Consider the following 12,703-nt stretch of genomic DNA (forward strand, 5'->3'; position numbering starts at 1 on the left):
TATAAAGGCAAATAGAATTATTAGAATCTATACAAAAAAAAATGTTAATCATTGACCAAGCTGTTGTTGTTTGCATATTATTATACATCATCTTTTTCATTATATTGTATTTAATGTATTGAGAAATGATTTGTGTTAACACTTTGGCCATATTTTCTTTATATTATTTTACAAATTAACCATTAAATTTATAGAGAGAACTCACAAATCTAATAGTTACTCTATTAAATTTGTAAGAAAATATAAAAAAAAAAATGGACAAATTATTGACACTAATCATTTCTTATATTTAACAGTATATATAATACCACGTTATTTAAAATATAATTTTAATCTTCAAATAATTTCTCTTTATTTTTTTACTTCAAATGAAAAGGATGAGAAGGCATATATTACAAATTGTACTCCCTAAAAGGATTACACTTTTTTAGTTGGTATTCAAATATGAGCATCATAAATATGCATGATGTGTTAATGAACTTATAATTAATTATTTTGACCCTCATTACCTTATTTATATAAACAATACCAAATAAGATCCTTCAAAGTGAAATTTATATAAATTAGTCCTTGCATTATTACCACTAAAATAAAAATAATAAAATAAAATAAAAAAAACCTAAAGAAAACAAAACGCCGCCACCAAAAAGAACAGTATACCGAAAATTTCGGACGAGGGAAAGTGGCTATTAAATCATGACAACGCAAGTTTTCAACGATTCATCGGCAAATTCTTTAGGGTTTTTTTTTTTAATTATTTTTTTTTTTTTTTTTTGGGGGGGTTTTGAATTAGGGGCCCACGAGAAAATCAAACGGCCCACACTGTCACTGTCATTGAAAACACTCTCTAAAACTTTGACTAGTGTTCGACGAATTTCAATCCAACGGCTGCGATGTATCAACTTCCCGCCGATAGTATGCCAGCTCTTCTCTATAAGTGAAGTATTCACAGCACCCCAAAAGATTTTTGTTTCCATTTCTACTTCTATTTTCTTGTTTTTTTGTTTGGATGGATACATTGCTGTATTATCTTTTAGGTTTCTAGTCTCTACATGACATCTCGCTGTTCCGCTGCTTCACAACCCATTGTATTGTGAGAAATCTGTGTTTTTGTCATTGCACAGCAATCCCTGCAACCGTAGCAAATTCAATTCAGTCTGAAATTCAAGTAAGAACATAACTGTTTGTGTCAAAAGTTTTCATTTTTATTGTGTTATTTGATTAAAGTTTTGTTCTTTTATTTGATTAAAGTGTTGTTGATCAAAACAAAGTTACTTTTTTGTAAATTTGTTATTTTCTTTTACCAATTTTTCGGTTTGTTGCTCTTTGACTGTGATTGAATTTCTTTGCCTATTATTAATCTGTTTGATTGCCGAGAAAACTATTTCTTTGGAAATTAATATCAATTTGGAAATTAGAACTGAGAAAAGAAGGGCGGCTTAAATTTTACATTCTCATGTTCTATGTAGTTTAGGTCACTATAGATTTGACTGTGTTTTCACAAATTTGACCACTATGGCTTGAATATTAAATGTTGAAGCTAGATGACTTATATTAGCTTTAGATTTGTTTAAAGGGTTTGTAAATTTGATTGAACTTCTGTGAATTTGATACTTAAGACATATACTTTATTATTGATTGTGAAATCTTAAATGATGGAAGTCGTTATGATTTGTGGTGGTTTTAGGTTTCTCAAAAGGGTTTTGCAAATTTAATTTAATTTTCTTGAATTTGATGACAAAGCAATACAATTTATTTGCAAATGTTGATTATTGAATACTGCTGTTTCTAATGATTATATAGTTATTTTAAATTTTTCTCAAGTGTTGTGTGGATTTTATGCAGCAGATGGATTGGTTTTTCCAGGCAGAGTGTGAGTTTTATATGAAGAAAAAGAAAACAGACTGGCTTAGTACTCTTTTACATAGGAAATTCTTTGGTTCTTGCATTCATCATCAAGAGCTTCGGAAAAATGAAGAAAATGTGTTTTGCATCGACTGTAGTCTTGGATTTTGTAGGCATTGTATGACAGCTCATTGCTTCCACCGGCGGCTTCAGATCTGCAAATATGTCTACCATGATGTTGTCCGCCTTCAAGAAATGCAGAAGCATCTTGACTGCTCTAAAATTCAGGTTTTTGTCTTAATTGTCAATCTGATGAGATTTTTTTCTACCTTAGTGACTTTAAAATATGTAATCAATTTGGTCCATCTTGTATTATTGGTCTAATTACCACTCATGCAATTATATATTATTTATGACTTGTGTTGTTAATAATCATGAGTATGCATTTTTAGGTTTCTGATTGTTTGTAGTTGACAGCAGGGTTATTGATAAACTTCTATTGTTAATGTAGTGCATTGAATCTCAGTTTGCTCACTCTCCATTAACTTTTAAGTTAGCATAATATTATGGACATTATCACTGAATCTTCATCACCATATGGTACCTCTTCAATGTTGTTGCTTACATTACTAGTTATTCTAGTTGATAGGTTACTAGTAAAGCTTTGACCATACTTATTTCATCAGTCAATGATTATTTGATGCGTTAGTTTGTGGAATAAACTTTAATTTTTTTTAATTTCAGTGCAGCTTTAGTTATATTTAGAGTTGAGTTTTTGAATTGTATTGCTGATTTGGTGTACTTCACATCTCATATTCCTAATTACAATTCTCTTATCGATAGGAAGCTTTTCCTCATGGGAGCTTCAATCAGTGGTTCCTCACTGTTTTTCAATTTTTTTTTTAGTTTAGAAATGTATATCAATGTCGACTTCGACTAATGATGACCTGATTTCGCAGACATATAAAATCAATGGTGAAAAAGCCGTGCATCTCAATCCTCGACCGCAATCCAAAGATGCGAAACCATCAACTAAATCAAAGTTTGGTGGTACTTGCGAAGCTTGTGGGAGATACCTACAAGACCTTCCTAATCGCTTCTGTTCGATTGCATGCAAGGTAGAGAGACCAAATCCTGATTTCCTCAACTCCACTTGGAACACTCAACAAAGTCAATGATATGCATTTTGCTTGAACCCCTCAAAAGTATTAGTGATTCTCATGGTGTACATATTTTCAGGTCTCGGTAATTTCTGTGAAGCCTAAGGATCAAAACCATAACATGATTGCTGTCCCCATTCCTGAAATTGATATGCCTTCGAAGCAAAATTGCTATCAAGAAACAGACATGAATGAAATGGAATCGTCAATCTCCATAGCTGATTCATCTGAGGAGATAAGAGCTTGGTTGAATTCAGCTTTGAAGCCGAGGAGGCTATTGCACAAGAGGAAAGGGGTCCCTAGGAGGGCTCCTCTTTGTTGAGGCTTAAACAAAATTAATGTTCCATCCTTTCTTTTTTTTTTTTCTTTTTTTTGGGTTGTCAATTCCTTATATTTCTTATACAGTTCCTGTCAATTTTATTTGATCAAATTTACAATTTTGGTCTATTAAGGCAGTAAAGCAGATACATGACAGCTATTTTTGTTCTATAAAGGATATAATCTATCGAAGTAAATTCTCTCCAAACTAGACACCCCTCTTGGATTTTGCTGGGTTAGTTGGGAGGTGGAGCCCCGCATCATGTGAGAAGAATGTTCATTGATAATGTACAGCCCGCGAGAGCAAGAAAATTTTTTTTTCTTTTTCTTTTGGCTTTGTATTTGACCAGCAAAGAAGGATTTTCTTCTTAGTAACCATGCGGTTGATGAGAATGTAATGTTTTACAGTGTGTTGGCAGGGGTAGTTGGCCTTCTTTTTGGTCGGGGCCGTTATTATCTGGTCTTTGATAGGTGTCTAATCGGGCCATCAATTATGGCGAAAAATGTTTGGTTTTTCTGTTTTCGTGTGAATGTGGCAGACAAAATGGGTACCCAAAAGGTATTTTTGAGTCGATGGGATGGCAGGGATTCAGTGGCTGAATTATGTGCATGCTGCTGCACATGGATGACCAAACTTTTTTATTTTATATTCCTGCTTGCGATGGATAAAAAAAAAAACACTACATATATTTACCTTCAGCCTGTTCATGGGAAAAAAAAAAAGAAAAAAAAAAAGTACTATTATGGGCCACTGAGGTTGTTGTTAGCTTTTGTCCTTTCAAATCTTGAGTGGGTCTTTTTATTCCCTAATATTAATGATTAAACAATAAAAAGTAAACACCCCAATCCGATCAACGAAAAAAGGTAAAAAGAAGAAAGTTGTTGGTGTCTTGTGAGCTTTTATAATATATCACAGTGGATCAAGTAATTCGACATTAGATTATGAAGAGCTTAATGTGATCATGGAAAATTTTGCCAAAAATATCAGCGGAAGCAATTTGACTCTAAACACCAAAGTAGTCCAAAAGTTAGGGTTGACAAGGGTTGGGAGCACTTTTGGGTACTGCCCAGATGTTGAGCAGACAAAAGATTTTGGTCCTTATTCATTGTAAATGGAGAATAAAGCCCAACCAACCTAGTAAATTAAAGGCTACCAGTGTATTAGTGGCTTGCAATCAAATCGGTTTAGGTAGAAAATCTCATAAAATTGACTAGAGGGCCCACAGTCTAATTATTATATTGATAACAACTCACCGACGTCATTAGCATTATAGGCCACTTAAGGTCGGATTTAGTCGGACTATTACTAGTGTCGGATGGTGTTGGTGTACAAAACCAGCAATGGCCTCAAGCTGTCTTCTAGGGAGGAGATCTGCATGTAAAAGAGGTAAAATGCGTTAGAAGTCCGCCGGCCTTAGAGGGATGGAGGGACTTCGACGCCCAAGTTAGTATGGGGTGCTATGGAGAGGGGGGAAAAGTGACCGGCCAGGAAGGGGAGAAAGTGACTAGTCAGGAGGGGGAGAATATGACCTAGGGGGGAGGCCTTGGGCCGGTCAACCTGGTCCCTCTAGATGGTATGCGGCAACATTTGGGGCACTGATGTTTTACTACATGTCCCTCAAGACAACGCCTATCTTACATGTGTTATAATTTTATACATAATAATTTTTATTGTGTGAATTTTAATAAGTAATAATGTCAAGTAAGAAATTAGATATTTCCCACTTGTTGCTTGTGTGATAAAAGTGGGGGGCGGGGGATACCAGAGATAACATTGAAAAACAAAAGAACACAACTTTCTTTTACGATTGACTAAACTTGATGGTGATAACGTGTTGGGAAATAAAACAAAAAAGAAATTGCAAGACAAGATAGAGATATTGTAGCATCTTATTCATCTCCTTTGTTATATGTTTCTTACTCTCCTCAAGACTCCTTTTGTAGGCATAGTGTCACAGCCCTAATGTGGCTGTGGGGTGGCAGTAGGGGCATGAGTGCTTTGCACCCCTGCTGGCCACTAAGCCAAGGCATGAAGGAGCATGCCTAGGTTGAGGATGCTGCTTGGAGAAAGCTAAAACTTGCTACAAAGGATCAAAGGAGGTAGCCCATGCACTGTCAAGGTGCTTGGGCATGTTGCTGTTGGCCCAAGAGCTACTGTGGGGCGCATGGATTGCTGGGATGGCTTGTGTGAGTGGGCTGGGCGTGGCCCAGGCCCTTGTATGCTTGTCTGTCTGGACCATGGTGCAGTATGCTGCTGAGAGGGGCCACATGGCGGCCAAGATGCCTTTGAGTTATGCTGGAGGAATGCCTGCAGGCAGTGGCCACGTGGTGGCACTGCCCTGCCCAAGTGATGGTGCTGTTGAGCATGGTGTGGCTTGCTGGATCAGCCACATGGTGCCCTTGCCTTGTTCAAGAAGACCTGTTGTGCCAGGGTGCTATGATTGCCTTGCAGTGGAGTTGGAAGGTTGAATGACCTTGAGTGTAGCAGTGGGATGGTGTGGGGCGCTGGCCAAGCCCCATGGCTGAAGATTGCCTGCTACAGTGGGCAGAGGGGTACTCTGCCTTGCCTGCAGGACTTGGACAAGTGGCAGGAAGCTTGTTGAACCTCAATGGTGCAGTTGGAGCTTGCAGTGGAGCTGCAAGGGCTGCCTTGTGGCAGCAAGCTAAGCAAGGGTGTTGGCTAGATTCAAATGGACCAGGGAGCATGATCCAGGTGGCAGGCTGCTTGCTGGAGGAGACCATGTTGCACCATGCTGTGGGCTGCAACCAGGTGGCAGCCCACTGCAGCATAGCTTGCTACAAATGAGTTGCCTTGTAGCAGTATCAGCTGAAGGTGTTGGCTGAATTCGAATGGACCAGGGAGCATGGTCCAGGTGGCTGGTTGCTAAATGGTGAAGCTGCAACAGGCAGTGGGTTGGAGCCAGGTGGCAGCCCACTGCAGCAAAGCCCTTCCTCCTGATGGCTACAAGTTGGCTGCCTTGTGGCAGTGCACAAGCTGAAGGGGTTGGACGAATTCAAATGGGCTAAGGGGGCCTGCAACACGTGGTTGGCTGGTGCAGGGCATGCTGAAGAGAGGCAGCATGCCTGTTGGTAGCTACATTGGGTGCAGTGGACTGGAGCCACGTGGCAGCCCACTGCCATGAGTTGAGATCCATGCTGGGGCTTATTTAAGCAAGGCATGGCTGCTTGATGGAGCAGCTCGAGAGTACAGAAAAGCTGAGAGAGAAAGCTTGGCTGTAGGTTGAGAGCTCAAAGTGAGCTGAAGGGGTGCTTAGGGCAGAGAAGGCTTGTGTGTGCTGGAGACTGTCGAAGTGCTGCTGGAGGCCGAAGTTGCTTGCTGCTAGAAGGGAGACTCTGGTTGCTTGTAACAGACAAGCGTTGTGGAAGAGGGCCACACACTTGGGGGAGTGCTGATTGACTTTGTAGTGAGAAACAGTGGGCTGTGTGAGAGTTTCATTGTTGTCTTGTAAAGCCTTGGTGGCTGGGTCATTCATGTATCTCTTGTAAGCCTTAGGGCTGAGTTGGTGTTGAGACTAAGGGCTCCAAAGTATTGTGGACCCTAATCCGTCTTTGTACAGATTCGTTGAGTGAATTGTAAAGGTTGGGAGGTGTTGCTCCCGTAAAAAGTAAGTGTGTTGTGCTTGTGCTGTGCTTGGCTTTCCACTAACCTCAGTTTGGTGAGGGTGCGTTGGCTGCCTAAGGCGCTGTGTGGTGCGTTGCTTAGGGCCATCACGTGGCTGGTTGAAGGTGAAAAATTAGCCCCGTGACACATAGAATCATAATATTAATGGGATGATAAGGAATATATGAATATATGAATCAAGAGGTTACATAAATACAATAGGAATTTCAAGTGACTACACCAAGAGATAGAAATTAAATGGTCATCTACCTGATGCACAAATGCATATATAACATTTTTCACCTTTTCTACCTTTTTTTTATTTATTTTTTATTTTTTTATTATGTTTTTGGTCTTGAATAGTTGATTTTTCCACATGAAGTAAAAACATACTGGCGTTGTTGATAATGTGATAAAGGAATCTTACTATACTTTTACGTTGACAATAAGCAATTGAAAGCAAACAAGATGCAATATCAGATAACATTTATCTCGCAATATTGATGTGACAATTCTAATTAATTATTTGATTTTTCTTTAACAATAATTAATTCAAGAATTAACTAAGACGGTCAAGAGAGGAACTAGAGATTTGTGTTTGGAGGGGCAAAATTCTAAAAATAATAATTTGCGCAAGTCAAAAATTAAATTTTATAAGAATTTTATAATTTATTATATTTTTTTTGGGACCACCTTGGGCCTTGAGGTTCCAGCCAAGGCCCAACGTGATTCCGCCCTGAAATAAAAAAAATATATATATATATATATATATATATATATAATTTCTAGGGTTACTCATAATTAGAATAGTTAACTATCTCACCTATGTTTAGTATTTTATTTTATTACATCTATTTGAAAATAAGGATAATTCATAAAAGGTTTATAATAGAAACCTGGCTTAGCTGTGGATAGAACGTGGGGGATGCTACTCCAGTGGTATATGTGAGATTGTAGCCATTGAGCAATCTGCTCTTTTTTTGACTGATTTGTTATTAGAGGAAGTATCGACAAGATTTTTCAAAAAAAAAAAAAAAATAACTACACGAGATTTTCTGTAATTTCTGTTACACCCCTCAAGTCAAATCCTATAATTATGTAAATCAACGCCAATTATTAATCTCATTTGGTAAAATAGTAAAAGAATCATACTCAAGCGTCAACTCTCATCCTAAAAAAAATAAAAAAAATTTCAAAGACCCTCAAAATTTTAAAAACGCTTAATTTAATCCCCTAAACTTTCAATTTAATTTTTTGAGTTTTTTTTTTTTTTTAAGATGTTCACACAAGGGAATGGGGAGAGAAATTCGAACTAGTAACCTCTGTTTCATGAGACGTGGTCCACAGCCGATTGAGTTACACTTGAAGACAATTTTTCAAAGTTAACTAACTAACTTTAACAAAAATGGACAAAAATACCAAAATACCATTTATTATCGTTTTTTAATAAAAGAAAAACATTTGGGTCACAGGGTAAATTTGAAATTCTATATAAAAAAAAATCATGAGTATAAAAGGTTATTTAATCATGTTTAACGTTCGTTTAGAGCTGAAAATTGATGGAATAGTTTATTGCATTAAATTGAAAGTTTTTTAAATTTGAAAGGTTTTTTCAAAACGCGTATTAGTTCAGGGTTTACTTGAAATTTCTCAAAAAAAAAATAATAATAATAATAATAATCATAATAATAATAATAATAATAATAATTGAAGTCGAGTCTCATCTCGTGAGGGGGCGCGCGAACTTCCCGCTGAGAAGAGAGAATAAAACAAAATGAAAAAGAAAACCCAATCCCCTCCCTCTCCATCCTCTGCTTGCTGTTCTCCAGTTTCAATCGTCAAACCAACTCTTCCACTATCTTCAGATGTCGGTGAGTATGTAATGTGTTTAACCTCGCGGTTGGTAGATCCTTAGATTTCATTGACGCCCATGTCTGATTGTTCAAGATCTGATATAAAACGCATGTTGGAAACGCAAATGTTGCTTTGTCTTATGCTCTGTTTGGCAGCCCACTAAGATCTCTACGGTTTGGGAATTAATGCGAATGATTAAAAGCGCTTGATATCGATCTACATTCAAATATATTTGTTCTTTTTGTGTTGCTCTTTCGCTTGTGCCTAGGAACCGGAGCTGTTGTTTTTGTTTTTGTTCTGCTTTTCTAGGATTTCCATGAGACTCTAAATTAGGAAAAACACACACACACACACACACACACAAATATTTGATTCATTTCCTGCTTGTTGATGCATTTAAGCATACACTGGAATAGCATACCTTCATATCCTGGACCTTATGAATCTTCCATTATTAAGTATGCTTTTACTTCAAATTTTCCTTGTCTCCCTTTTCTTTCACCTTGGCTTCATCACTATATGCTATGTTCATTTCTATTGTGCTTCTTCTGTCTTTCTATTTTGCCTCTAACCCTGAAAAAGCACCTTATGTAGCATTTTCCATGCAGGTCCCCGCTGACCATACTGATCAGGGGATTGGAACAGTTCACCAGTCAGCTATGACACCAAACTGGATAATCAATGTTTCAGATGTGAGGAAACAAAATTTTTAGGGTAGCTATTAATAGTGGAGTTTTGTTTATTATCTGGATACTAGTAGTGAAGAATGTGCTTTTGTTTTTAGGCTGTGGAATGAAAAATATTTGCTTTTGGAAATTTTCAATAACATCAATCACTATACTACTTGTACTAGCAGTAGCAGCAATAGTAATAATCATAGTAACATATGAATTTGTTAAAAGGGAAAACTGATTTTCTTTCAATCACTTAGCTACCTGTTTCTCAGTTTCAGCAACAACTTATATAGTTATCTGTCAAGAACTTGGGCTGAGGCTTGTGGTCTTACGGAGTATCACCCCATAGATCCCAAGTTCGAGACTTACTAGGTGCAAACTCCCCTTTGGGGCCACACCCCTGGTGTAAAAGCCAGCGATTTACCCTGATCCGTGTAGGAAAACTTCCAAGGGTGTGGTGCACGGGTCCGAGGTTTACTCTACAGGAATGGGTCCGAAGAGCCTTGCCTTGTCGAGGTTCCTCGTCATATAAAAATGAAAAAAGAAAAAAAGAACTTGGGCTGAAAGTTGTTTTTGTCCTAAACCCAATTCTTAAATGTGGTCAGTGTTCAATTTGATTGAGTAGTCCCTTGGAAAAAAAGTAACCAAATTTATATATGTTTTTGCTCCTCACAGATAAGAACTGTTAAGATCAGCAACATTTCACTAGCTGCGTCTGAAAGGGATATCAGAGAATTCTTTTCATTTTCTGGGGATATTCAATACATTGAAATGCAAAGGTCAGTACACTTGAATTATATTTACATTATGGGTCATAGGTAGTAAAGTCATTCTCAGAAGATTTGGTTGTACTTTTGATAGGGAGACCGATACTACCCAACTTTCCTATGTTACCTTCAAGGATTCACAGGGAGCAGATACAGCAGTGCTCCTATCGGTATGTTCATCTAGGATGATGGCAGTTCAACTGTTAATCTTAGAGTTACACACAAATTTTCATCAGGCTGAGATCCTATATATATACATGAGCCTTAAGAATCTCTTATGGTAAAAATTCAAAATTTTTGAAATTAAATTATACTATAAATGCTATATCTCTGGAAGATTACAACATCAGCTGGTTTAAGTGTTACTCTTGTATGTATCTGCCCTACATTAGTAAGTTTGCTCAAGACAATTGGTCAAGCCAATGCAGTAAGCACTTCTTGTTCTACAGGGATTAAACCTTGAGATCTTGCATGAAGGCATTGGCCATATCTCAAGGCAATCTCGGATATCTCATCCTTGCATGCCTTCCTTAACACTTGTGTCATCAACCAGCTCATTTGGGTAAAAGAATAAAGACAGTTCATTTTGGCAAGAATAAAGATTTTTCTTTTCAAATAATGTAATATCTAATTAGGAAAAGATAAGGAGTATCTTTCTTCTCCAAGTAATGTAATTTTATTTATTAGGTAGTAACTTTTCTTCTACATGTAGAAAAGCAGGGATATTTTCCCTAATTATCCCTAGAACTTGTAAGGGGTCTTCTATAAGAACCCTAGAGTAATTGAATAAGACAATCGTACAATTTCTTTATCATATTTCTTGTGTGAAATTTAGGAGGCCTTGGCTCCCTTGAAGTATCCACCATCCTTTCTATTTAATTTTCTCATCACCATAGGTCCTAAACCTTCTAATACCTCTAGGACCATTCCAACCTGTGTGTAGGATAACATTTTGGCTTTCATTTTTAAAATCTCTGTTCTAATTTGTCTTACTTGTCAACTCAGGGAGCTACAATAGCTGATCTTTCTGTCTCTATTACACTTGTTGAGAATTACCAGCTGCCTCCTGGGTTTATCCCACCAAACCTGGTAAATCCTGTAGCTTGTATGAAATATATCTTTGTATCTATATTTTTTGGTGATATGAAGGATGATTATTCCCTCTAGTGCTACTTATGATGTGTAAATGCAGTGGAATAGCGCTAATAGCAAGTATGTCAATAATTATTTGTCCATTTTTCTGGCGTTCGGGCACATGTCTTTAGGATGAACATTTTTTTTATTTTATTTTAATTTTCTTCAGATTTATGAAATATTGGAGACCTTACACTTCCAAATGGAAGTAGACTGGCATGCTTCTTTTGTTCATATGTGGAAATTGCGATATATAGTCTTCGCCTTCTTTCTTTCTTTCTTTTTTGGTAAATAGCTATTAAATTAACTGTGTATATGTGCATATAAATATAGCGAATTCTTCTTTTATTTTTTTTCCCTCCGCTCAATCCAGAAATCAAGTTAAGAAACAAAAAAAGTTTCTAAAAAGCAATTCCTTCTTTCTGAACTTTCTATATTTTCTTCTTTAAAGGAGAGAGAGGCAGCGGCTACTAGTTCTGCTGTTAAGAAGGCTGAAGCTGTAGTGAGCACAATGCTTGCTAAGGGTTTGGTCTTGGGAAAGGATGCCATTAACAAGACAAAAGCCTTTGATGAACAGCATCACTTTACATCAAATGCCTCTGCCACAGTTGCTTCCATTGATCGTAAAATGGGACTGAGTGAGAAGCTAAGCATTGGAACAACTATAGTCAACGAAAAGGTGAGAGACATGGATGAGCGTTTCCAGGTATCCGAGAAAACGAAATTTGCGTTTGCGGCTGCTGAACAGAAGGCAGCCACTGCAGGAACTGCTATTATGAGCAATCATTATGTATTAACCGGAACTTCATGGATTTCAAGTGCATTTAGTGCGGTTGCAAAGGCAGCTGAGGATGTTACCATGATGACCAAGGAGAAGGTTGAAAAGGCTGACGAGGACAAGAAGGAGATTCTTTACAGGGAAAGGACAGGGATAATCAACAACTTTGCACAAATCCATCTTGATGAGTCTTCTTCAACAGAGCCTCCAACAGTTCCAGTCAATTCAGCTGATGACAATAATGCGCTTGGTATCATATGACTGCTGTGGATTTTCCTTTACCCAGTACAGTTGGATTCCTTTTCAGTTTGTTGTATGATATGCTTCGACACCAAGATTCTATAAACCACATTGATTGCTGCAGTGAATTTAGAATTGTTTGGCTTGTCCATAGGCTTCCACCGGACTCAAAAATATAGGTAGAAAATGCATTACTACCTATGAAAGGAGTTGTCCTGTGGTCCTTCCATCATACATATTTCAAACTTCAAAGTAGATGTTTTTGTTCTTTCGGCTTATACGAAGTGTATTCTGTTTGCCACTATTTTCAG

The 12,703-nt window shown here is 37.3% G+C and overlaps 2 protein-coding genes across 4 annotated transcripts; both read left to right on the forward strand.

Moving 5' to 3' along the window:
- The first annotated feature begins 962 nt into the window (after positions 1–962).
- On the forward strand, positions 963–3,511 carry LOC132179295 (protein RGF1 INDUCIBLE TRANSCRIPTION FACTOR 1). 2 transcript variants are annotated; one of them, XM_059592000.1, is made up of 4 exons: positions 963–1,168; positions 1,849–2,133; positions 2,805–2,963; positions 3,085–3,511. In XM_059592000.1, the coding sequence occupies exons 2-4, from the start codon at positions 1,849–1,851 to the stop codon at positions 3,325–3,327; spliced, it is 687 nt and encodes a 228-aa protein (XP_059447983.1). In that variant the 5' UTR covers positions 963–1,168; the 3' UTR covers positions 3,328–3,511. The 2 variants fall into 2 exon arrangements, with proteins under 2 accessions (XP_059447983.1, XP_059447984.1); XM_059592001.1 differs by having other exon boundaries at positions 1,048–1,168; positions 1,846–2,133.
- A 5,178-nt stretch (positions 3,512–8,689) lies between these two features.
- LOC132178701 (binding partner of ACD11 1) lies at positions 8,690–12,696 on the forward strand. 2 transcript variants are annotated; one of them, XM_059591215.1, is made up of 6 exons: positions 8,690–8,816; positions 9,408–9,491; positions 10,149–10,252; positions 10,335–10,410; positions 11,246–11,329; positions 11,826–12,696. In XM_059591215.1, exons 1-6 carry the CDS (start codon positions 8,811–8,813, stop codon positions 12,411–12,413), a joined length of 942 nt encoding a protein of 313 aa, XP_059447198.1. In that variant the 5' UTR covers positions 8,690–8,810; the 3' UTR covers positions 12,414–12,696. The 2 variants fall into 2 exon arrangements, with proteins under 2 accessions (XP_059447198.1, XP_059447199.1); XM_059591216.1 differs by having other exon boundaries at positions 9,432–9,491.
- Positions 12,697–12,703: the final 7 nt, after the last annotated feature.

This window comes from Corylus avellana, chromosome ca4, assembly GCF_901000735.1.
Source record: "Corylus avellana chromosome ca4, CavTom2PMs-1.0".
Taxonomy (NCBI): domain Eukaryota; kingdom Viridiplantae; phylum Streptophyta; class Magnoliopsida; order Fagales; family Betulaceae; genus Corylus; species Corylus avellana.